The following is a 26736-nucleotide window of genomic DNA, read 5'->3' on the forward strand; positions in this document are numbered from 1 at the left end:
CATTTTTGCAAGCATTTTAAAATTAGTTATTTGAGGACTGGTAATGTGGCATAGTGTGTTAAGTTACTACGTGGGATTCCTTAATCCCATTTGGGCATCGATTCTTCTCCTAGCTGTTCCACTTCTCATTCTGCTCCCTACTCATAGCCCGGGGAAAGTAGCAGATGGCTCAAGAGCTTGGGCCCTAGTATGTACTTCTTGAGACGTTCAGAAGAAGCTTCTGGCTTCAGCCTTGCCCTTGTTACTGCCATTTGAGAAGTGAGCCAGTGCATAGAAGAAGATCTGTCTCTTTTTCTGTGTCCCTAACTCTTACTTCCAAATAAATAAGCAAATCTTTTAAGATGTTAGTTATATGAGTCCCACTCTGATTGGTGATTCATGAGAGCATGCATCCTTCTCAACTATGTAAACAATATTAAAAATTTTTTTTTAAATTTAAAAATTTATTGTTGAGAGGCAAGGGAGAGATGAGGCACTCCCATTGGCTGGCAGACTCAGCAGACATCCAAAATAACTCCTTGAGAAGCAGCAGGCTGGGAACTTGATGCAGGTCTCCCCCATGAGTGTCAGGAGTCCATTCTCTGACGTCATCAAGTACTACCTCCCAGACTCTGCAGCAGCAGGAAGTAAGAACCAGGAGGGATGCAAGGCATCTTCAAAGCCAGGTGCCAATGTGGAGCACAGTCATTTTAAAATGTTTTACTGGAAAGGCAGATTTACAGAGAGAAAGAGAGACAAAGATCTTCCATCTGCTGGTTCACTCCCCAAAGTGGCTGCAATGGTTGGACCTGAGTGGATCTGAAGCCAGGAGCCATGAGCTTCTTCCAGGTTTCCCATATGGATGCAGGGAGGTTCTTTGGGCCATCCTTGACTGCTTTCCCAGGTCACATGCAGGGTGCTAGACGGGAAGTAGAGCAGGTGGGACAATTGGGACATGAACCAATGCCTATATCTGACACCAGTGCTTGAAGGTAGAAGATTAGCCAATTGAGCCACCAGTCAAGGCCTGAAGTGTAGGCAACTTCATTGGCATCCCAAACACCGTCCTACATGCCTGTCCTTTCACACACCATTTTAAGTCCCCTTGTACATTAGGTAGAAGGAAGATGTGTCTGTTTCAACAATGACCAAAAGTTTTCCTTGAAACATATTTGCTGGGGATCGTGCCCAAGAGGTAGAGAGTAAACATGAGTTGACCAGAGATAAGAGCACACGCACCAAGTTCATTTCCCCCTTTCCTCCCGGACAAAGAGCAAAGTGTTTTACAGCTTGGCCTCAATTGTTCAGCACTTTTCTAGGTCAGAAATCATCCCCAAGTCCAAACCTCAACCCGTTTCTCAACTAAACAAGACAGGAATCTGGGAGGCCCATTCCTGGCAAAAATTATGTTACCCTTGGGAGGGGAGTGGAACTGGGGTGGAAAATATGCTGGAGTGGGGGAAGGGATCTTTTTCACACATGTCACATTTATGAGCCTTTTTCCCCCTTTCTGTTTCCAAATAACAGCCTCAAACCTCTCTTTCGTTTCCACAATCTAGCCCTGGTCACTCCTTAGCTTGGGGCGGGCGATGTACTGCTGCAAATTTGTCAAGAGACTCATTACAACCACAAACCTCCCCCCGCCACCCCAATCAAAAATGGGCACTATTGGTCATACAGGGGCCACTTCTACAAGTGTGCAATTAAGTGGCTCACGAACACCCTGTTTTCTGGCTTGAGGTGGTCGCCTCCGGCTCCTCCTCTGGCTGTCTATCCTGCCCCATGCTCAGATGTGATAGGGTGGGGGCTCCAAAGGGTGGGAGTCTCAAAATTTCTGAACCAGTGGGACTTAGGAAAGCTGGCCTGGAAACAATAGAATGGAGAGGGGTCTTCCCTTAGGAGTGAACTTGTTTGAGTATATACTTTGTTGGAGTGCTTGGTGGTGGTGAGCGAAGTGCCCCAAGCCCATCTATTCTCTGCGAACCCCAGTTTTAGCCAAATTTCTCTATGCTGATGCTCTTCTTGGTGTTCTTGGTGTTTCCATTTCTTTCCTTAACACACAGTTTAGATGAAAAAAAAAACACAAAGACAAGATGCCCTTGAACAACCTGTGCACAGTTCAGGGATTCAAGGTTGGTTTTAGCAAGGCACCCTGTTTTTATCCTCCCCCCAAATCAAATTCTGGTTCATCCTGTAGACAAACATTGCTGGAGTGTTTCTGCATGTCAGTCTAATTCACAGAGATGTGCAGCTTGCGGGAATGACTGAAGCACTTGTCTGCTGGTTGGCTGGAGCTGCACTTTGGAGTTTAAACACAAGAGAGATGTGTTAAAAGCCACTTGTGTGATTGGGCCCCATGCAGACACAGCTGCACACCAGTGGGGCTGATGACTTCCAGGTGTACAGCTCCTCTAGTGGTGATCGCAACCAACCCTTCTCCGCTTCCCGTACGGAGCAATGGCACATGCGCCAGAGAAGGAAACACCCCTGTGCGGCCACATCAACTTGGACCGGAATGGAGAGTTCTGCGCGGAGCACCTGCACGGAAAGGGAGGGGCTACACACAACTTTGGAGTGGGGAATGGACATGCGCAGAGCAAGTGTGAAGGCCTCCTGGACCCCCCTCCCCCCAGGGAAATGGGCAGGTAGGACTGCAGAGATACTTTAGGGGAGGTGCCATCACGTTTTGCTGTCTGGGTTATACGAGTTATGCTTGAGTTATCACTTTAGATTGATATTTTTACGGAAGTAATTGTAGATTTGGGCTGGCTGGCACAGCCATTAAGCTCATGCTTGAGATCTGGGCATCCCTTATTGGAACTCTGAGTTCAACTCCTCACTCTTCCCTTCGTTTCAGCTTCTAGTAATAGAGGTGGTGACTCAAGTTCTTGGGTCTCTGCCTCCCACATTGGAGACCTGAATTTAGTTTCCAGCTCCTGGCCTTGACCTGCCCAAATGTTGCTGACATTTGGGATGTGAACCAGCAGATGGGAGATCTTTTGTCCCTCGGAATCTCTTTCTTTCAAGAAAATTAAGGTTGAAAAAGAGATGCACCTGCAGTTGTAAGAAATAATTCAGAAATATCCCTTTACTCACTGCCCAGTCTCCTGCAAACTGCCCTCAGCCAGTCCTTGGCATCCACCAGGGCTTGTTCCACAATGCCCACAGGTACTCAAATCCACAGGTGCCCAAGTTCCTTGTATGAAATGGAGCAGGGTTTGCATAGAAACTACACACTTCTTCCTTTACACTTTAAATAATTTCTGAACACTGGTAATACCTCATGTAATCTGTGTTTTTGTAAGAAGTGTCTACATGACGTTGGGGGGCATAATGACAAGAGCGGGGTCTTGTACTCATACACTTCTTCCCCACATGCTTTCCATCTGCAGTTGGTTCAACATGTACATGCAGAACCAGGGAATGCAGAGGGCCAGCTGTGTGTTACCACAACTGGATATCGACCTGGATGCGATCCATTGATCCAGCTCAAATTCCCCAGAGTTTATTTAAATGCATTGTGTGCGCATTCACTTGTGTAGACTGGCATATAATTTCATCATCTGTGTAGACTCATGTGTCCACTGCTTCCACAGACAAGCTATTGAACAGTCCCATTGTAATAAAAGACCCTTGGACTGCTGTTTTACAACTATATCCATCTCTTGCTCTGCCTACCCCAGATCCCTAATCCAAGTCAATCACCCTATCTGTCCTCTAAAAATCTGTCAGCCACTTAATCTGTTTTCTAGTTTTATTTCAGGAGCTGTCATGCGGTATTATGCCACTTGCAATGCTGGCATCCCATATGAGTCTGCTCCACTTCCAGTCTTCCAGCTTCCTGCTAATGTGCCTGGGAAGGCAGAAGGTGGTCAAGTTTAATATTCTTACATCTAAAAGCTAAGTTTCTGATCCACTTTTGAATTAATTTTCATATAAGTTGTACACTTTCAGGTTGAAGTCATTTATTTTGACTCAGATGTTGAACTGTTCCAACACTATTTTCTTTTGAAAAGTTACACTCCCACTAAATTACTTTCTACCTTTGTCAATAATGAATTGAGTGAAGCAGGCATTGACATAGCTGTTAAGATATCACTTGGGGTCCCAGCATCTTATAGAGAGTAACTTGGTTATAGTCTTGGCTTCATGTGTGATTCCAGCTTTCTACTAACGTGTACTCTGGGGGGAGGCAGATGATGGCTCAAGTCCTTGGGTCCCTACACCCATGTTGGGCATCTAGATTGAGTCCTGGCTTTCACCTGACTCAGTCTTAAATGTTGCAGGTGTTTTTGTTGGGGAAGTAATAGATTTAATCTTTCTTTCTTTCTCTCTTCCAAACAAACAAAGAATTTTAAAGTCAGCCGAACATATTTGAATGCGGCCATTTCTGGATTCCCTGTTTCTTTGATTTATCTATGTATGTCCCATTCATATCACACAGGCTTAATTGCTGTAACCACCCTTAGTATCTATCTTAGTATCTGAAAGAGTGCTTCTTCCCACTTTGTTTTCAGTGCTGCTTGACCCATTTGACTTTCCAAATAATTTTTACCTTAAGTTTGCCTCTATCTATAAATAAACTGCACAAGATTTTGTTTTTTACAACCTGAAGGAGATATAGTGCATATAGCCATATAATTCAACTATTTCAAGAGTGCAATTGAGTGTGTCTTTAATCTAGTCCCAGGGTTATGCAACTGTGAAGAAAGGAGGTGGCCCAGCATATCTGCCAAAGTCCTGCTCTGAGAAAGTTCCCATTCAAAAGTTCACTGATAAAAACAATGTATTCTATCCTGAGCGCTTGCTTTGCTTTTGGAAGTCTGTAATTATTTTATATGCTAGGTGGAGGGTGCTTATGTGACCAACAGTTTCGATGTCTCAAAACTGTGGACGGGCTTCCTGGACAGAAGCATCACACGCGTGCGGCTGTGTTATTCTTATCAAGTTGGAATATGCTCTGTGGGACTCGTATGGGAGGGAGAGAACATGAGGAAGGCCCTTTTCCTTCCCCTTTGTGATCTAGTTGGGGTCATGACTATATTACTGCATATATCTTGGCTGTGGATAGTTACTGAATCCCAGGAGTCCTTCCACTGGCTCTGAAAGTCCTGAAGGACCCCTCTGCCTGCCTAGAGTAGTGAGATGTCTGAGCATTTCCAATTCTCTGAAACAGAGTGACAGCATCATTTGGCCTAGTGCCTAAGCTGCTTGAATCTCACATCAGAGTACTTGGATCTGATCCCTGCCTCTGAGTCCTGATCCCAGTTTCCTCTCAGTAAGGCCCTGGGAGGCAGTAGATGACAGCTCTGCTAGCTGGATTCCTACAACCCACATGGGATATCTAGTTTGGGTTCTTGGCCTTGGCCCAGGCCTAGGCCTGGTCCTGCCTGCTGCAGGTATTTGGGAAGTGAAGCAACAGAAAAGAGATCTGTATCTCTCTATTTTTCTCTTTGCTTTTGAAAACAAATGCACTTTTTTATTTTTCTAAGAAAGACTTAGTCAGCTAGATTTCTTGGGGGCACTTCTTTTTTTTAAGATAATTATTTTCATTTTTGATGATTTTTATATAGTTGATTATGATGCAAAGGGTTAAGGGCTACAGGAAGGTGGGTGAAACCATTATTTCCACATTCTTTTTCCCCCCTTCCTGTGTCTAAGGGAAGCAAGGAGATAAGGGGAGAAGCCACACCAGCCTCCCAACCGTCTCCCTACCCTGGGACGGAGGACAGCCACCTGACGCCATCCCAGGGTCCTGGGGGGCACTTATGCTGATGTTCCCAGCTGCCTCTGGGAGTGAGGGCCGAACTCGTGGGCTGTGGGACAAAGAGGACAAGAAGTCTGCTGGAGCTGGGTTTCGCTTGCCAGACTTACACTCCTTACTATCGTTCATGGAGCGGACTGTCACCGACCCAGGGATGTTCATCTCCAGATATTCATTGTTTTGCAAGTCTTCTTGGTGCCATCCGCCACTCTCATGCCCTAACATGGTTAGAGGAGCACAGGAAGGATTCATCCACCTGGGTTGCCTTCTCCTGCTGGGCTGTGGCTGGATGGCTTTGAGTCTGGGCCTAGGAGTGTAGGGCAGTGCAGTCTGCCTTGCTGCTGTGCTAGGTTGCAGTTTTGCAGTCCCAGCCTGGGTCTCTTTCTTCTTACCATCCTTCAGTTTTCCTTTGGTTGCCCCATATATGAGCTGCAAGATTTAGTTATACTGAGTGAAGGGGGAGGGAGATATGGATCTATAGCTGCCATCCTGTCTTAACCAGAAGTCACCACCAACATGTTTTAGCCTGTTAGGTATAATCACATACATTAGCATTCCCCACACAACTAACATTGACCTAACATCATGTGCAGGAAGTGTGATAGGCTGGCTTTACTCTTCCTTGCTCTGATCTGCTAATAAGCCAAACATTTGGATGTTGGTCAACAGAAAATGATAAAAAGAACTTTGAAAGTTGGAAAGAAGAAGGCAGACCAGTTGGAGACCACAAGAATAGCTAATGTGCTTAATTCTTGGTGTTTTTATTTCCCATTTACCCCGTGGACCAATCATCAGAAAATCCTTAAACCCAGAATGTCCAACATGCATGAAGGCCTATATTCTCTGGCTGAAAGTCTAGCAAAGGAAGCGAGGTCAACAGAAACCCAGTAGGGGATGGTGCTACCCCCTCAAACTATAGCCAAGGCATGGGCTGGCAACCCAATCTGTCCGCATCAGTAGATTCAAAGCCCAGGTGGGCTGAACACATAGTTCCTCACACACTCCCACAGGTTACCAATGGGCAGGCTGATGACCATCCTGGGCAGTAGTCAACTCCAGGCCTGCCCACACTTGAGCACTGAAGGGGCAGAGCAGAACCTGGTGTCTCTCTGTCTACACCTAAATTCATCTGGACACTTAGGTCCAGCCACTTTGGTGGACTCAGGTGCATGTGTTCAGCCTCCACAGGGCACTGCCAGGAATGAATCAGAGGTCCCAGCAGAGCCAGAACAAGGAAGCAGCAGAAGAGCAGGCCAGGGCTCTGAAAAGTAAGCTGTTCTGAAAACTAAGAGCCCATGAAGGTAGACCAGAATCTACACGCTAAGCCTAAACAGGGCAACTGCCTTTTCACTAAAATAGAAGGTTTAAAAAGGATCAAGAGTCTCCTCACACAGCCAAAATATGCAGGACACAGTTGAAGCTAACCCCTAATCCATAAATCCAGACAAACCACGATTTGAATGAGAAAGGAAAAATCAACTGATACCCACACTAAGATGAATCAGATGTTGGATTTATGTGACAAGGATTTATTTACACAAATTACTTTTTAAAAATGTTCCAACAAGTAATTATAAACTTTTTGGAAACAAAAGAAAAATAGAAAACCTCAGCCAAAAAGGAAAAGTCATAGAGAAGGACCAGATGGAAATTATAGGACTGAAAAAATGCAATAACTGCATTAAAAGTCATCGCCAAACATCAAGAAAAGCAGGCAGGTATGATAAAAGGAAGGCATCAAAGTTGAGGACAAAAGGTTTAAGAGTTGCACGGAGTATTTACTGTGCCAGATGCTGTTCAAAGCAGTGTGTGTGTGTGTGTGTGTGTGTGTGTTGATGCATTCAGCCTTCACAGCCAGAAGGAGACAGCATTCTTTCTTTATTTGATAGGCAAGGAAACTGAGACATGACAGGTTGAGAGACTTGCCCCTAATCAAACAGCTCAGTAGTGGGAGAGCCAAGCAGACAGGTGGCTTACACATCCCTCTCCTCTCTTACCCACATGGAGTGTTTCATGATGCTGAGTCTCCAAGAGCTCAAATGACCCATCTCTCCCAGGGCTTCTGCAAAAATCTGCTGCTGCCCCTGCATCCCTCTTGTCTCCTGTTCAGGTCCCTCACCTCCTACTCGCTTGCTCATCAATCAGGACCCTCTCAGACTTCGTTGGAATTCTTAGAATTCATCCCTGCCCCAGGTCCTCTATACTTGCTCTTTTTTTTCTGCCTGGTCCAGCATCTTTGCTTGCTTGGGCCTTTTATTTACATTTTTGTCCAGATTAGATTTCAGAGAGTCTTTCTCACAACTCCACTTCATAATTTCCAGGTCATAGTTTGCTACTGTTCCTTTTTTCAAACTGTCTTTCTTATAATTAAAACTTGGTAAGCTGAGAGGGCTTGTTTATCCTGCTTACTGCCTCAATACGACTAGTAGCCAGAACAAGGCTTGACTTCCTGTGGGAACTCAAATATTTGGTGAATGCATGAATAAGTCAATGAAGAGTGATTTGGAGAGTTTTTGTTAACTCAAAGGCAGAAAGATGAACTTTAAACAGAAATTTTGAGCCTTAATTCTTTAGTGAAAGGTGTTACAACAAGTCCTTAGTCCTTATGCTAATATAAAATATATTGTATAGTGAACTTTTTTTTTTAAAAAAGATTCATTTGTTATTTGAAAGTGAGAATTACAGAGATGGAGAGGTAGAGAAAGAGATTATCTTTCATCTACTAGCTCATTCTCCAGATGACACAATGGTCAGCAGTGTACCAGGCCAAAGCCAGGAGCTTCATGTGAGTTTCTTGTGTGGTGGAAGGGGCCCAAATGCTTGAACCATCTGCTGCTTTTCCCAGGCAGTTAGCAGGGAGCTGGATTGAAAGTGGAGCAGCCAGGATCCGAACTGGCGTCCATATGGAAGGCCGGCATTGCAGGCTGTAGCTATATCTACTATGCCATAACGCTGGCTCATTGTTTTTGTCAGTATAATTTGCTAATTACTAATATATCACTTTTATATTTCTGCCTTTTAAAATATATCTTCCATATTTCAGGAAATGTGTCATTGATAAAGGAGTTACAGTCAAGTCTTCATGCTTTAAAATGTTCTTTAATTGATAATGACTTGAAAGTTGTCAAGCATTAAGTATTTGCAGAGCACAGAGCCAAATGACAGGTGCCTGCTGTGGGGTTTTATCCCAAAAATAAGCCAAGGGAATCCAGCTCCTTAGCCCTCTTCTCCACTGCTGATAAAGGCTATTCTGTTTGCCCACAAAGACCAGTTCTAACCATCCTCTCTGTGATATTCAAAATGGACACAGAGAACTCGGGGACCCTTATGGCCTCCTGCTCCTGCAGAGTGCCTGCCTGGTTCGCCTGGGATGTGCAGAGCTTTCAAGATTGTCTGTGAACTGACTCATGGCTTTGGGCTCTGGGGCAAACAAAGAAATGTAGGCTCTAGGTCCAGCCTTTCAAGAGTGCACAGGTCAGCATGGGAGAGGAGACACACTGGCACACATGAAGTGTCTAATAGCAACTGAAGTTCATCTGTCATCATGGCTGCTCCCTCTGCTCTTGTCTCCGTTGTTGTTGTTGCTGGAAGCTTTCTGTCTTGGTGACTAAGGGATGAGTAAGAGCTGTAAGAGGAAGAGCTGGCTCCAAGCACAGTATAATGACTTCATTTGAGGTTGAGTCTGAGGTTTCAGTGGGACAGGTTTGGCTGAGTCATCACTGTTCCTTCCCAAGGACAATGACTCAACTAACCGCTGGGGTGCTGAGGACTTCGTGTGTATGAGTTCTGGCCATATCTGCCTCCTTTTAGTCCAGGTACACATCTGAATGAGAGCAGCAGCCCTGAACCCTCCTCCAGACCCATCAACCTTCCTAATCCATTCTTGTTCTGCATTTCTGGTTTTCAGTTCTTCAACAGCTAAGTGACTACTCTGGGAATATATTTTGATATGTTTCTGCAGCAGTAACACAATATCTTAGGCTGGGTCTTGCCATTCTAGAGACTGCAAATCCAAGGTTATGGCACTAGAAGGTTCTGGGTCTAGTGAAAGCTTGCTCTTTGCTTCTGTTCTACCACTTGTTGCTGTGTTCTGACATGGTGGAAGACAGAACGCAAATGGATAAATGCCGTGGCTGCATATGTAAGAAGAGGTGGGATGGAAGGCAGTACTTTTCTAAAAGTCACTTTGACAAAGTTGCTGATTCCATTCATGTGCACAAAGCCCTGCTGAACTAGTCATCTCATATAGGATTCATCTCTCAGTACTGTTGCATTCAGGATTAAATTTCAGCATGAATTCAGGAGAGACACACGTTCAAGCCATAGGAGAGAAACAAGCAAACAACAACTACAACAAAACTGCCATGGTTTCCGCCCTTGGAGGCTTCAATGACCATTCCATACTGTTCCCTAATGGAAACCCAAAGGATGGATAGACAACCAACCCTGAGTCCCTGCCTGGTAGTCAAGGCTGCACTTGACTTACAGCTTCACTTCCTACTAGTGCCACATACACTCTACTCTGACAGCAGGAAGCTCATGCTTGCACATGGATATCACACTGCTCTTCTTGCAGGTTGCATTTGATGAGTTTTCCCTGTTGTCCCAAACTCAACATCATTCTGTTATATTTCCTCATTCTTTTCCTGAAAGTTTCCTATTGTATGCTTTAACAATGGGTCTGGGAGCTGGCACTGTGCAGGTTAAGCTATCATTTGCAACTCAGGCATCACCTATGGGTACTGGTTCAAATGTTGCCCTTCTGATCCAACTCCTTGCAGATTACGAATTAAGCATCAATGCTGGCTGTGTAGAGAGCATGCGGACATGGAGAGGGGAGCCATTACAGGGGCTAGCATTGTTGGAGATGATTCCAGAAAGCAGGAGGTGCCTGGGGTGTCAGAGGGAATGGGTAGGGCTCAATTAGAAAGAAGAAGGAATGACAATATAGAGGCTTCAATTAGAAGTGGCAGCAACATTATGGAGTGAACAATGATGGTACCACTGGCAAAGGTGCCTTCATCATATTCAGAGAACGGTACATGAAGCTGAAATAAAGGTTTGTTTTGGGGAGAAATGGGCAATGTGCGTGGAAAGGGAGCAGGGAGGAGCTGGGCTGGTAACAATCATCCAGCTGGTGTTCTCTGGCTAAATGGGAAGAGCAAAGACTTGAGTATTTTTGAGCAAAAAGTGGCATTGAAAAGGCAAGATTAAAAGCTTTTGGATCTGATTGCTTTGTTTATAGTGGAGGGAGGTTGAGAAGAGGGAAGCCATAAGGATTTATGGAGGGAATCTCAATATAAGATGACAGGGCATTAAGGAAATACCAAGAGTGAGTCAGGAGGAATGAAAAGAAAGAATTCATAGCTAGAATCCACACAAGGTACCACCCCCAAAGGAGTCAGAGGCAGCTTGGGGTGGCCTTGTGTGGATTCTAGTAGCTGGCATCACAGACTGACAGGAAGGAGAGAGAACTGAGAAGATGATTGGAAAGGATTCCCAAATCCTAAGTGGGAGGTGCCAGTGGGTCATCAGAATGGAAATGTCTCTCGAGATGGTCAGAAAGCATCCGCTAGGAGCCAAGGGGACCAAGTCCAGGATAATGATGAAAGTTGTTTACCCTCACCAAGGGAGGCCATGGAGAAAGATAAAAAAGGCTGGGGCATCTTGGCATCAGACAGTAGGAAGTGTAATGGGATGATCAAGATTAGATCTTGGAACTTTATCATAAAATAATAATAATAATAAAAAGACAAAAAGAGATTAGATCTTGGAAAATGCTTGCACTTGGAGAATGGGAAGGGGACAGAGGAAGAATCACTGCCACTGCGGAGGAAAACTGGATGACACAGAGTCATGAGGGCTAGAGGAAGTTTCTTGAAAGAAGTGATCCGTTGTGGCACACTTGGCAAAGAGATTGAGAAAAATAAAGACGCAGTCAGTGAAGAATGGCTTTGGCCATGTGGATGCAAAGTATCCAAGGAAACCAATAGGTTTCTTTGGTTTATGAAATTGCCAGGGACTAACAAAGGCATGCTGGTCAGAAACGGATTAATGGGCTATGTATCTCCATCTTCCAGGAAGACCTAGAGCCAGGCACCACGACCCAGCAGGTTAAACAGCCACTTGGGTCTCTGTCTCCCATATCAGTGTACCCCCTTTGCTTCCAGTGCAGCTCTTTGCTAATTCACAACCTGGAAAGCCAAACACCCAAGTTCCTGCTAACCACATGGGGAGACCTGAATGGAATTCTGGGTTCTAAGCTTCAGCTTGTGCACCCCTAACTTTTGTGGGTATTTGGGGAATGAACCGTAGTAGAGTTCTCTTTCTTCCACTCTCTGTCTCTCTCTCTTATTCACTCTGCCTTTCAAATAAAAATTTTTAAATCTGATATTTTGTACATTATGAAAAAGAAGATTTAAAGGGAGAACAGCAACAAAGTCATTTTGCAATAAAACTAAAATATAAATAGTTCTAACCCGGGCTTGCAGCCTGTGACCAAAGGATCTGAACGATAGATACTAACTTGTGATACCTTTTTTCACCCAAAAGATAACAATATTGGGCATAGAAGAAAGAAGTTTTCTTGATACAGATTCCATCATAATGATACCTGAAAGGAAAAAAAAATGTTGTCTTAAAAATTATATAAACCGAGGGGCCAGCACTGTGCAGGCGGCTAAGCCACCCGCCTGTGAAGCTGGCATCCCATGTGAGCAGCAACTCACGAGCTGGCTTCCAGTTCAACTCCTTGCTAATGCCCCTAGGAAAGCAGCAGCAGCCAGCTTAGATGCTTGGACCCCCGCCACCCATGTGGGAGATCTGGATGGAGCTCCAGGCTCCTGGCTTTATCCTGGCTCAGCCTTTTGTGCCATTTAGGAAGTCAGCCATCAGAGGTGGAAGATCTCTCTATCCATTTCTCACTCCTTTTTTATAAGTCTGCCTTTCAAGTAAATCAGTAAACCAATAAAAAAAATGTTAACCTACTGACATGCTTCATGGAAGACACAGAAGAGGTTAGGTAGCAAAGACTTGGCGATTTTGGAGTTTTACATCATTAACTCCATTTATGACAAAAACCAAATCAGCCATTCAGCCCCTCCAAGCTATTGGGTAGAGATATAACTTCATCCTACAGGTGACCCCTTCTCAGATGATGTGCCTGACAGTTTTTCAGTATTGCCACAGTGTGAAAGTGATGCACACCCACTAAGAATCCTGACCAGTTCAGAAGGTGGATCTCTTCCAGGGTTAGTGTAGTATTTCTCAATCTTGCACTGCTGGGTGGCAGAGTGAGTGCAGCTCCCAGTCGGCTCCGAGAGGGGGCAGCCAGCATCATGCCACAGTGCAGTGCAAGCAATGATGCAGCCCATCATTACTTGAAGGGCATCTGTATAAACACATATTAACTACTCTGCTTTCCCAGCTTTGCATGCCCTAATCCTAAATGCCACCCAGAGCTAAGTGGAGCAACATTAAGGTTCTCGCCATTGGAACCGAATTCAGGTTCCTGGGAACCCAGGAGGGAACCCAAAGATCTGTCTTGGCAGCACAAGCCTGGTTCTCTTCTGTTGAGCCAGTGGGCAGGCCCCAACCCTAGGACAGCCCTTCCAGTGTAGATGTCATTGACTGCCAGGGTTTCTTCCTTAACCCTATCACTGTTCTCTAAAGGTGACCTCATTAAGTTAGGGAGTGACATAACTGCCCCTGTGGTTAACCTACTTAACATCTCAGTACTGGCCTCTATTCTGAGAGCTTTGCAAGATTTCATCAGTAGAGAATCGCAGGCCTTAGCACTAAGTTCTCACCCCTGACATGCTGGTGTACAGACTTCAGTTAAGATGTTTTCCAGAAACATCAAGCCCCAATGACACAAATCAGCACTCAAGCTACTGTTCTCCCTGGACTCACTGGAGTTCGCCTTCGTCATTCTAAAAGAAACATGCTGGCCTCAATCACTGACCAATCCCAGGAAAGTCACATGCCTGGTGAACCAACCGGAAGTCCGCACATGAGTTGATCTCAGCTGTAAGATCCAGATTCACTGCCTTTGCTCCCTAGTGAGACCAGGAATGAAGCCTTAGCTGCCTGGCTCTTTGTTTCCCACTTCCACCCTTTTCCCACAACTCCACTGTCAGTGACTGGCTCCTTGCTTGCAGGGCAAGCTAATGATTTTTTTTTTCAAGTTAATTGTTGCCCATTGTTAGGGTTGGCAAACTCTTCCTCTGCCTTTAATTCCTTCATGGGTGGCTGGCCCCTCTTGTAATTAGCTTCAGTCCTTTCTTGTTGACTTTCCATTTTGATTTAAAACAAACAATAGCAATAGTAAATGAGTGACAAGCATGACACAAAGAAATGTTCGCACTGGAATTTCCTTTTGAGTTAAAAATATAACCTTGGGACTTAGCCTTCTGAATATAATGGCAATATTCTAATACAATGATATTAGAACCTTTAGGAGAATGAAAACAGCTTCATTATTCTATGTGTACACTTGTCTAAATACTTAAACAGTTAGACACTTGCATGTCTAGACTTTTAAGGTGTTGAAATGGAAAAAAGTAGGTTGTAGTTGCCACTGACAGTGAGCAACCTGACTAGTTTCCTTCTCATGGTTGGAGCAGTGAATTATAGCTCAGCATGATGAAAGTAGGGCTGGTAAAATGAAGTTCATTAAAGGACATTCTAAGAGAGTAAAGAGCCAGTAGAGAGGACACTTGGCTATTGCTTTCCTGAGTGGGGATTTTATTCCTGAAGTGTGAGTGGTACTGACTGGCAATGTGCCTGTGAATCTCATGACTGGATTTGTGGTGGACATCTGGACGTTGCATCCCTCGAGCTCTTTGCACTCGGGGCTTCCAGTACATATTAGGAATGCCCACTGGGACTGGAGCACGGAGCGGGCAGTTGGGAGAGCAAAACCTCAATATTAATTATGATGATCATATAATGAAGATGACTCACCCCAGTGTCATACGGGGCCTTATTGCGCATGTGCCATGGCTAGATTCTTCTGGCTCGGCAGTTTTCATTTTATCAGAACACTTTAACCATAACTCGTCTTGGGTGGGCCCCAGGTGGAGAGCAGGTCGGTGGCTTCACTTCTGGAGTACAGACTTGTAGCTCCTCCCCCAGGCTGTCATGTCTAATTCTCTGCCTGCCCTAAGGTTTTTACTTTTACACAATTCCTAAGAAAACAGAGAGCAATACTTGTTTTCAGCACCATCTGAAGGATTTCAGGCACAAGAATTCAACTTGAATCATGAGCACCCTTCAGTAACAGCTGTTCTTTCTAGTTTGTTTCGCATTTTTTTTGTGTGATTCATTTTGTTTTTCCCTTTCTTTTGACCATTAAAATAAATTTTAACACTTAAAATCAATTAGAAGCCTACCTGGCACTTCCTCTTGTGCCCAGTCTTCGGGTGCCAAGATCAGGAAACACGAAGCGCACAAGCTGAAAGAATAAATCAGAATTAAGGCTGTTATTGGAGAAGTTAGACGTAAGGGTCCAGTCTTGCTGCCCTAGCGATGTTCAAATTCTAATTCCTCTTTTATGACTATAAATAAAATAAATGTAGATGACATTTCAGGAAAAATCATACCAATCTGAAGAAAAAAATATACTACCACAGGAAACTGCCACTAAAACATTGTCATTCCAATTGGTTTTTGGTTCAAAATCTCTGGATGGAAGTACTTCAGATAGTTGGTGAAAAGTGGCATTAAAATATAATTTTGAGGCAAAAAAGTTGAAATTCATACATAGTTTTTGCCTGACTGCACATGCGTGCACACTCGTGTGGCAGTATCAAGTGGACAATGAGGCAACCCTATTTGTTCCCTTCTTTTTACACACTTTTCTCTAGTTTCCACATTTCCAACAGTGAGGATGCATTTCTTTTACAATCATAAAAAAAATCAGTAAATGTTATTTGAAAAGAGGAAGTTAGCCTTCTGGAAATTCTCTGTACCAGGTAAGATATTATTTGTACCAGAAATGAACCTTACCCATCAAATGCCCGGTGCTGACAAAAAGAGCAAGAAATATTCCAACATCTGCACAGGAACTCGGTGAAATCAGCCTCACTCCCAGGGGAGGATGGAGGAAGTGAGAATTGGGTATTTGGTTGTTTTCTCCTGTAAACACGTTTTGCGGTCATATCCTTCCTCTCTCCCCCTTCTCTTTCCATGTGGTCACAAATTTGGCAAGTGAGGGTCCCTTCCCAATAAATACCACTGCAACTGAACTGGCCCTTTCATCAGACAAATTCCCAATGAGAGTTGAAAGTCTCCATCTTGGCCTCTTGGGGAACAAATTCTAAGCTGTGAAGTCCTTTTAAAATGTCCTTTGTCACACTCTGCGGTCCCTGGTTAGTTTTTTCCTTTGGAATATCTAAAGTGAGACTATCCTGGTCATGAAACAATCCTTATTGTAAAAGGTACTTAAAAGGCATAGAAACTGAGGGGTTTTTTGTTTGTTTGTTTTGTTGGATTTTTGCTACCTTAGAAAAAGAAGTGGGACTCCTAGGGGACCCAGACACATCTAGCTGAAGTCAGTTGCTTCCCAAAGAGAAGCTGAAAGGTAGATAGATGAAAAATAAGAATAGGTTGGAATACCAAACTCAGTAAAGCTTTTGATGATGCTTCCATCATTCTAAGTGATGAAAATGACAAGGGGCAGGTATTAACAGTCTGGTAGGGCGTTTTCACACCTGTTTGGAAAGCCTTGCTCTGTTTCTATGTACCGAGAGAATGGTTTCCTAGAAGCACCACCCCCACCTACCATTGGATAATGCAATATTCTGACCCATCATTCGCGTCCGATGCACCTCTGCATTAAATCGTTTGGTTTCACAATCAGTTACTGTCTTGGCTTTAACATGACACTGTTTGAGTCAGGTCAGGCTGACAACAGGGAAATTGGTTTGTAAATGTAGGATTTCTAATTTTGTTCACTTTTGAATCTTCAATGACTAAAACAATGTAGGGCATACAACAGCTGATGAATGCAAAAGTGAATGCAAAATGCAAAAATGAATCTTGCAATGGTGTTTGTGAATGTAGATCTGTACCTTCAGAGAAAACCCTTGGGAGCTGATGAGTTCTCGGCACAATCCTGGTATTCCTATGCCAGAATAATGGCCCAGCATACCTGGTTCCTAGAAGATTGTGAGAATGTCCACAAGCCAACACAGTTCATGTTCCCTTGGGTGCCATGCCAGTCCTCATCCTTCTTGATCACTACTTTAAAGCAGAGGCAAAGGAAAGTGGCCACCAGAATGGAGTTTCAGTGCATAGAAGGGTGTTGGCCATTTGGTTGGTTTCCCAAACTGAAGGCAGTGAGAACTCATCAGACCCAGATCTAGTTCAGGATTTCCTCAATTACGGTCCTGCACCAGGTGATAGCATAGATTTCCCGTATCTTTCCTGAAATCTTTGAAGATTCTTTGTATGGATTTAATTTTTTTTGCAGTAAAATAAACTCATCTTTTAATTCAGAAACTTTTAGGGATACAACCCTAGGGTGACAGTTCCATTAGAGGATGTCACTTAGTGATGTCACAGCTGCCTTAGTCTAAATATTCTGATATTTGCACAGCAACACATTTCTCAGAACACATTGGTTGTTAAGTGACGCAGAAGTGCACCTTGTTTTTTTTCACTCAGTACTGTTTGTCCTTACAACCTACCTTCCCAAACGTTGCTGGGTTGATTTGGTTCTGAGTGTTCTGCCCACAGGTCTCCATGTAAATTTCATACATGAGACAGCGAGGCACGCTGCACCCCTCGCAGATGCAGAAGTTGTCCACCAACCTGGGGAAGAGGACAAGCAAGAGGAAATTGACGTGTTTTTCTAAAACAAGGCATTCCAGCAAAATCAATAGTCAGCTTTATGTGTGGAATCCAACTCAATGAAAGATGTCTAACTTATTCAATGGTGTTTCACAAAGGCTCAGAGCTAGCATCAGTATTGTACCTTTGGGACAGATGCTGTGGTATGCAGATGAAACCATCACTTAGGATGCTGGCATGCCATACCGGAGTCCCTGGGATCAAGTCCCTCTTCTGCTCCTGACCCAGCTTCCTGTTTATGAAGTCCCTGAGAGACAAAGGATGATGGTTCAAGCTCCTGGGCTCTTCCTACTCATGTGGGAGACCCAGATGGAGTTCCTGGCTCCTGATTTCTGTATGGTTTAGCATTGGCTGTTGAGGGCATTTAGGAAGTGAACACATGAATGAAGGATCCCATGCTGGGTCACTTTACCTTTCAAATCAATAAACTTTAAAAAGAGATATGATTTATTACTTGAAAATGGTCACATACTTGTTTGGACTCAGGTCAGTGTTAAATACATTGATTCTGAGTGTTTGGAGGTATCAACATAAGAAGTTACTGGTTTTGTTTGTTTGGGGGCAGGTTATAATTCTTATGCTGCTTCACACATTTTGGTTGTAGCCAAGACTGACCGAACTATGAATTGGATAACTATTCATTTGGCAAGATGAAGACCAATACTCTAGGGCAATCCAACACCTCTGCAGGTGGCTGCAGCATCCCCATTTCATTTGCCTGTGACCTCAGAGCAGGTTTTACAGCACTTTCTCCCTCTTTTCCCATATCTCTGAAGCAAGAGCTTATGTGGTTCTTAGATCCATACAGTGTAAGCCAAGTCACTGCATTTTGACTCTTTGGATTGTAACAAGATCTAAAGCGCTAGACACTAGAGATACAGTGGTTGGACAAGGTTGTTCTCCTTTATTTCCTGCTAGAAACAGAGTGAAAACAGCCTTTGGGAGTGTGACCTGCAGTGCTTTCGGGCTCTGCTCAAGGTGGGATCTTCTGCTGCCTAGATGATCCCAGCCCTGAGACAGGTGGAGATTCCTTGGTAATGTAGTTGGGAGGGAGTTGGGCTTGCAGCTCATACATCACAGCCCAGCCTGTGAGGACAGCCAGGTCTGAATCCCAGTAGCACTGTGTGAGCATGAGGGAAAGCAGCGAAGGTGACAGGGTCACAAACTGTCCAGTGATTGCTGATCACAACCTTCCTTGTGCTCCCTGCTTGGAGACAAAATGTGAGTTTTTTTTTTTTTCTCGTGCTATTTAAATGTTTAAAAATTTTGAGAGGCAGCGGGATAGACTAAGAGCTCCCATTCACTGGTTTACTCCTCAAATGTCTGCAACGGCCAGAGCTTAGCTAGGGTCAAAGTCAGAAAGACAGAAACTCCATCCAGGAACCCAAGCAGTTGTGTGTAGCACTTGAGCACCTAAGATTTTGCTCAGGCAGGGAGGTGGGCCCAGAACCAATCCCCTATAGACACTGACAACTGTGCACAGAAAAACCCAGCACAATTTTTATACTAAGTACACGTTTTGAACTGGAAATCTGTAGATGATAGACATCTCCTTATTGGTTATGCACAGTTTATATTCTAGGATCAGGCCTATGGAGGCCTAAAGTTAACTTTCCTTGAAAACTAAAGACCACAGTCACAACTGTAACCATTGGTGGCTTTCCAGAAACAAATGAAAATCAACATAAAAGGCAGGGGGATCTCTGGCCCCGTGTCTCTTAAGCTAAGAAGTTACCATAGGTCAGGTGGTTTAGGAAACAGCAGAAATCTATTTTCTCTGAACACTAACAGGCCAAAGTCAAGGTTAAGGCAGAGGCTCTGAGGAATCTGTTCCATGCCTTTTCCCTCACTTCCGGGGGTTGTCTGGAATCCCTGGCATTATTTGGCTTGCGGATGCAACTCTCCAGTCCCTGCCTGTATGTGTACCTGGCCTTCTCCCTGTGTGCTGCACCTGTGCATATTCTTAAAAGGACACCAGTGGGTTGGCTTAGCGTCCATCCCAATCCACTTTATTCAATGTGCAAAGACTGTATTTCAGAAGAAGCTTACAGTCCAAGGTTTTGGGCAGACTTAAATTTGGGGCAGAATGTTATTTGTACTACCAGATTTTTGTTGGCATAACAAAATGCCTGAGATAAGATAATTACAAAGAAAATAGAGGCTCATCTAGCTCACAGTTTTGGAGGCTTAATGCCCAAATAGCTTGATGTAGGTTCTGAAGATCTCTTAGTCTATGACGTAATGTGCACCTAGGAGGGATTCCATGGTAAGTAAGGAAATGAAGTGCATGGGGACAGACCCAAGTTTAGGCTCTTAGAGTAACCCTCTTGTGAGAACTCAGGAGATCAACCAAGAACTGCCTTCGAAGGGCACAACTCCAGTGGCTTAGAACCCTCCATCCGAGCCCTCTCCTGAAGGGTCCATCTCTTTTTAGGAGCATCACTATGGGCCCCCAACTGGGTAGTTCAGATGCTTCTCATGATTTAAAACCAGCTGCTACTGCACCAATTATTTGGTTCACGGTTGAGTATAGGGTGATTTTTATTGGTGGGGTGGAGGAGTGGAGGAGAGGTGATATTTTTATTTCTTTTGTTAAGATAACACTTGTTAATCAGGAAAAGCTCTCGAAGCAGCTAAGCTTCATGGAGTTGTGGCAAAATGTGGTATGCCTCCTACTCAAACGCACTTCTGTTCGTTCACAGTTCCTACAGAGTCAATTGCAAAAATGTCACCTTAGGAATGATTATGTAAATCACTAATTCTCTAAAATGAGTTTTCAATTTCCTTCTAATAATTCTTTCTTGTGATTGTCTGGTGGACAAGTAAGGCCAACTAGTACCATGAAGCGGGTGGGGCGAGGAGGAGGAGAGTGCAGGAGTGATTGTTGTCTGGTGGACAGATTGTTGTCTACCACCAAATAAGCAAGGCCAATTAGTACTGTGGGGGTGGGGGGGAGGAGAAGGACCAGAGGAGGAGAGGGGGAAAAGCAGGGAAGGAGGAGGACGAGAGGAAGAGCAGTGGAGTGATTGCTGTCTGGTGGACAGACTGTGGTCTACCACCAAACAAGTAATACTGTGGAGGAGGAGGGGAGGAAGAGAGGAGAAGGAAGGGAGAGACAGGAGGAGCGGGAGGAGGAAAGGGATGAGGAGGAGGGACAGGACAATATGGGGCAGGAGGAAGGGGGAGGAGAAGGGAGGGGCAGGAGAAGGAAGGGAGGAGGAGCGGGGAGGAGGGTGAGACCTGTGGCATGCCCAGGAAGAAAGGGCTGCCTTCTGGATGGAGCTTGTGTTTCCGCTTTGATCCTCACGCTCCAAGAGAGTCACTGCATTCTGACCATCTGCCTTAGATCATTTTCCTGAAATTCCCAGTCACATCCCCCAAACTGACCGTGGTCAGCAGTCCTTAACAAATGGAGGGTGTCTCTGTGCAGGGTAACATTTCCCTGCCCCTGAAGCAGTGGCTACAGGCTGCTCGTTCAGCCTAGCAGTTGGGATGCTGTCATCCCACGTTCAGAGTGCTGGGCAAACGTCCTGGCTGCCCTTCCAATTTTACCTTCCAGCTAATGCGGCGCTGATGGCTCAGGTAGAGGGGTCCCTATCATCCATGTGGGAGATGTGGATTGAGTGTCCAGCTGCTGGTTTCAGCTTCACCCTGTACCAGCTGTTGGGAATATTTAGGAACTGAGCCAATGGATGGAACTTCTCAGTTTTCCTCTCTTTCTCTCTCTCTGTTTATCAAACCAAAGAAACAAGGGACAGTAGCTGCTTCAGCTTTTAGTCTCCACACCCCAGAAGTGATGGCCATGACTATTATCCATGGTTCTGAAGCTCTTAGCTCCAAGTTTAAGTTCTGGCTCTGAGATACCAAGGAGTTTTTATGATGAGGAAACAAGTATATGATGTTCCTTTTACACTGCAAGCACACATGATCATCTTTACATCTATGACCAAAAGATTGTATTTAAACAAAGTTGTAGCTGTTGGCAGACGGGCAGCCAAGAGCATCTGCTGTAGGTGAACCTGACCTTCAAATTCACCTGCTACAATGACAGGTGGAATGTGGGAATGTGCAGGCACAACTACTGCCGAGTGAGATGCCACCTAAAAGTCCTTTGGTTACATAAGATTGTAACTCCTGCCCAAATTTGAAGTGGATCAGATCTCCAAGAGTCCTGCTGTGTGACAAGATGCGTGGCAGAGATCCTGAGGAGCTTCAACAACCTCTCCTTATTTTGACTGATGGACAATTCAATGAGTGGCAACTTCAGATACTTAGACACAGTAGGCCTCTGAGCCCTCTCATGCTGGGAATGAGATTCAGCTTGACCTGAAACTACCCTGAACTGTGTACCTTCGAAATTTAAATTTGCATTTGATTAATTTCAACAGAAGCTATGCAAATTGAAGAAAGTCATATCTACACACAGGAAATAGGTATTCACTCTATGGCTAAGGGATCAGACAATGCTTAGGGTTTGCCGGAAACCAGCCAGGCCTGCTGGGTCTGCAGCTTAACAAGTGAAGTTAGAGCTCTGTCCTTCCTTTCTTCACGCCTCCCAGGGGCCTGACAGCTTCTCTCTCTGTTAGGTGGTCCTTCTGGCCCTCCAACAGAAACCTGCTGATACTTCTATTCTCCCACTGGCCAGTTCCCAGTTTATGCTGTTGTCTCTAAGACATGTAGGGACCTAACCAGAAAACAGCAAAGCAGTGCTTTTGTTGCACAGGGCAATGGGCTTTCACTCAGAAACCTCAGCACACTCCTGTGTCTCCAAGCATCCTGACACCTGCCATTGCCCCATGTTGTTCCTCTGGGTGCCTTGCTCTTCCTGGGCCTCTGGTAATCTCAGGACACTAGGCTTTGGATGACAAGTTTTGGGGCAATGTTATTCTCTCTTAAGGATTATTTGATCTTGATTTGGGAGGCAGTTACACAGAGAAGAGAGACAAAGAGAGATCTTTCATACAGTGGTTCACTACCCAAATGGCTGCAATGATCAGAATTGGACGGGTCATTGAAAGGCAAGAGCCAGGAGCTTCTTCTGGGTCTCCCACTTAGGTAAAAGGGCCCAAGGACCTGAGCCATCCTTGGCTGCTTTCCCAGGCCATTAGCAAGGAGCTGGATCGGAAGTAGAACAGCTGGGACATGAACCAGTGCCCATATGTTACACTGGCTCCACAGGCAGAGGCTTGGCCTTACTGTGCATGGCACTGCTCCCGAGCAGCTGTGCTTTTAATGACAATGGTACAACTGGTGCCAATAATCTGTCCAGCACCCCACCACACAGACTGGTCCTAAATGAAAGTGATTTCCACAGTGAAACACTGCTGTGTTCACCTCTCTTACCTACCCTTCAACTTGAACAGCACTGTGCTGTGGGTCAGGGACTTGCAGAAGTCAATTTCAGGGCGTAGGGCATGAGTTAGGAGGGTTTCCTTCTAAAACGGTCCACACCATCCCAATAGCTTCTGGTTCCCACCTGAAGCCACATAGGGCCACTTGAGTCACATGCAACTCCATTCTGACAGTTCACGTGTGACCCTAGGAGGGTGCTCAGGTATTTTAGCATCTTTCATCATGCTGCTGAGGGCTCTGTCCCTGTCCCTGGTGCCAAATCAAATAATAAGGACAAAGTCCGAGGGAACAGAAAGAGACAAGTTTAATCTAGTTAGTGATGGGGGGCGGTAACTGACTTTCATCTCAAGAACTGCCATCCTTTTGAAGCAGAGAGCTTTGGGCTTTTTAAGCCAGCTGCAAGGAAGAAACAGGACTGGGGGAAATCAACCATCACAGACTGCCACAGCTTGGTCTGTGGCCACGTTACTTGGAGCTGGCTGGATTCAGTGTCCAGTTGGAAATTCAGTTCGTGTCTGAGTGCCTGGCTGGTCAGCAATGCTGTGTCCTTCAGAGAATGGTTATGCTGGCCAAGTGGGCTTGGGGCTTCTGGCCCTGGGTTTGGAATTCCCCTGCCTTGATCCAGAATTCCCCTAAATTCCCCTAAATGAAACCCCTGGAGATAATGCCAGATGGCAAAGCCTTATCGGACTACAATCTCAAGGCTGGCTGTCCCACTCCTGGAATTCAGCTAGATGAGGTAAGGGAAGGAAGTTGCGGACTAGGGACCTGCTGGAGTACAACATGTGAGGCACTGTTTAGGGGCCTCGTTTGCCCTGCTTCCGAATCAAGCTCCAGAAACTTCAGGTTACCGAGTGGTGACCTGAAAGAAGCCGAACAAGGTTCTTGGTTTCTGCGGAGGGGTCTGGGGGCGTAACAGAAAGCAGAATGCAGCTCTCTTCAACACCAAGTTTTGGGATTTTATTGTTCTCCCATGTGAGAGAAGACACATCAAGTCCCTTCTTCTGGAGGCAGTGGAAGCTTTGGGGGGTGGGTAGAATCACAAATGCATCTTTCATTTTTCTATTTCACTTAGATGCGCTTTTCAGAAAATTCTGAGAAATAGTCCTTGAAACTTACAAAAAAGAAAAAAAACACCCAAAATCCCAAATTTTCTGATATATAAGTTATATTCGCCTTATAGCACCAAGGTCCTGTGTGTGTGTGTGGGGGGGGGTAGTTTCAATTACTTTCCTATTTCTGAAAGGCAGCAAGCCGTGCATTCCAGTATCCCAAGGCTAGGAGTATTTTTCTTTCAACCCCCTCAAGCCTCACCCCGCTTCTATTTAAATGGCCCAAAGTGAATTTCTCAAACGCTGTGGAATGTATTGTTAAAGGTAAAAATTGCTTTAAGTTACAAAACACCCTCTCTGGATCTCCTCCTCGGCGGGTCCCACACCCAGGTGTTTCTCTCTCTCTCTCTCTCTCTCTCTCTCTCTCCTCTCTCTCTCTCCTCTCTCTCTCTGTCCTCTCTCTCTCTCTCTCTCTCTCTCTCTCTCTCTCTCTCTCTCTGACAGGTAGCCAGTGTGGTCCACAAGGAGGGTAAAGCCAGAGCTGTCATCCTTGTGTCCCAATCGGGAGGCCTGGTGAGCGGGTGTGAGTGCGTGTTGTGTGTGAACAGCACCAAAAGGCGCTAGTGCTAGCAGCAAAGGACCGTCCAGGGCCTCGCACTTGGCTTTGGCCGGTCCTGGACGCAGCAGCGGTGGGACGGAGCATTCCTCGCGTCCTCGCCCCGCCTCTGTCTCCTCTTCTAGGGCTGCAGCGTCCGCTTCCCCCTTGGGTCCCTCCCTGGAAACTCGGCTCCCTTGGGCACGCGTCCCTGCCGCTCACCACTGGATGATGGCGCTGTGCAGGCCCCTGCTGCTGCCCACCGCGGATGGGGAGGCCGACGCGCCCTCTGCCATGGCTCCGGCCGGGCGGGGAGCCGGCGGGGCTGCACCCGTCGGGCGGCCGCCGCTGCTCGCTGTTTACTTTAGAGCTGAGCGCGCGGTCCCCCACCCCGAGGCTGGCGGCGCGCGGCAGCCTGGTAGACGGAAGGACTGCTGCACCTGCAAGACGGGCGAGGGTCCGATCTACTGGATCAGAGGATTGCAAGAAATAGGAGCTGGCGTCCTCACACTTGGCACCGACACACAAGGAAGTCACTAACCAAAACCAACGTCTTTCACTACAGGTACGAGGTTCCTTGAAAGACCTCAATCCTGATGGTATACTGTACCTACTTGGAACGTTTTGAAAACTACTGCTTCCTGCCGACACAATGGCTCAATGGACTAATCCTGCGCCTGTAAGTGCCAGGACCTCATATGGGCTCCGGTTTGTGTCCTAGCTGCTCTGCTTCCCATCCAGTTCCCTGTGTGTGACCTGGGAAAGCAGTAGAGGATGACCCAAGGCCTTAGGACCGACCCTACACCCGTGTAGGAGACCCAGAAGAAGCTCCTGACTCCTGGGTTCTGGCTTCAGATCTGCGGCCATTTGGGGAGTGAACCAACAGTTGCAAGATCTTTCTCCCTGTCTTTTCTCTTTGTAAATCTGATTTGCCTTTTTAATAAAAATAAATAATATGTGTTAAAGCTGTTAAAAAAGGAACCACTGAACATGGAACCCAGAATTCTGGCATGGGGCTGGCCCCAGGTGACCCCTCCATGCAGCTCCCATTGAGAACTGCCATTCCAGAGTAACGGACAAAATGTACTGCCAGGTTCCAGCCATCAGTGGCTCAAGAGCAGGAGCTGCCAATTGTTGAACTCTCCTCTCTTCCCCACCTTCATTTCCTCTGTGAGGGATTATGTGGGGTAGTGGGGTGTGTGTGTGGGGGGGGGGGACAAGGGATACTAACTTGAAAGGCAGACAGCATACTGAATGCTTAGTCATGTGGCTGCTGCCTGCTTACAAGTCTCCTCCTCTAGATTTCCCAATCTTGATTAAAAACATATTTGGCAACTCAACAGCAAGAAAACAGCCCTATTTAAAAAAAAAAGGGCAAGGAGCGTGAACAGACATTGCTCCAAGAGAGGTACGCAAATGAAAAAGATAAATATTCCAGGTCATTGTCAGTAAAGAAACATAAAACACGTAAAAAAAATACCCACTGGAGTGGCCGTTAGTGGAAAGAGAAGATATTGAGTATTGATGAGGATGGGGAGAAATTGGAACTTCGGTTCACTGCTGGTGGGAAAAGAAAACAGTGTCGCTGCTGGAGAAAAGAGCATGGACAGCCCATCAAAAACAAGCAAAATCACCGTAATCCCACTTCAGGGTGAATGTCCAAATGAGCTGAAAGCAAGGATTTGAACAAATGTGAACTCCCGTTTTCATAGCCGTGTTATTCCTAACAGCCAAACGGTGGAAACAAGCCAAGTGTTCATGGAAGACTGAATGGATAAGCCACATGGGACAAGTACACACCAGGGGATGTTATTCAGCCTGTAAAAGATGGGAGACTGTGACACACGCTACCTCGCCTTGCACCTCAAGGGAATCCTCCATGACTCTGTAAGGGTGGGAGGTTGGGGGCACTTGTTTCAAGGGTGCTGTCAACAGAATGCCACATGGGTACAGCTGAGTGCCAACTGCAGTGCAGAACCAGCAGGGAGAGAGGGAGATGAAGTGCAATGCTGGGGCTGCAGGCAGCTCACCTCCAGGGAGCTGCCCTCTCTGCCTGCCTCTAGAAGTGCCCAGTCCCTGCTGCCTGGGAGCGGGACTCTGCCTTGAGCGCTTGCTTTCTGGGTCTGCTGCAGGGAGCAGGT

At 45.7% G+C, this 26736-nt stretch overlaps 1 protein-coding gene across 2 annotated transcripts in view; it reads right to left on the reverse strand.

The window, feature by feature from the left end:
- RFX8 (regulatory factor X8) overlaps positions 1 to 24891 on the reverse strand; it is a 57403-nt gene extending 32512 nt beyond the window's left edge. The window contains exons 1-5 of one of the 2 annotated variants that reach the window (XM_040994141.1): positions 24818 to 24891; positions 17434 to 17557; positions 15136 to 15197; positions 12279 to 12356; positions 2372 to 2385 (exon numbers count right to left, since the gene is read on the reverse strand). In XM_040994141.1, the coding sequence (XP_040850075.1) occupies positions 2372 to 2385; positions 12279 to 12356; positions 15136 to 15197; positions 17434 to 17557; positions 24818 to 24891 (352 nt within the window). Of the gene's footprint in view, positions 1 to 2371; positions 2386 to 12278; positions 12357 to 15135; positions 15198 to 17433; positions 17558 to 24817 lie in introns of those variants that run through there. The other variant, XM_040994142.1, reaches the window with a different exon arrangement.
- Between the last annotated feature and the right edge of the window lie 1845 nt (positions 24892 to 26736).

This window comes from Ochotona curzoniae, unplaced genomic scaffold (genome assembly GCF_017591425.1).
Source record: "Ochotona curzoniae isolate NIBS_2020 unplaced genomic scaffold, NIBS_Ocur_1.0 contig_883, whole genome shotgun sequence".
Classification (NCBI taxonomy): domain Eukaryota; kingdom Metazoa; phylum Chordata; class Mammalia; order Lagomorpha; family Ochotonidae; genus Ochotona; species Ochotona curzoniae.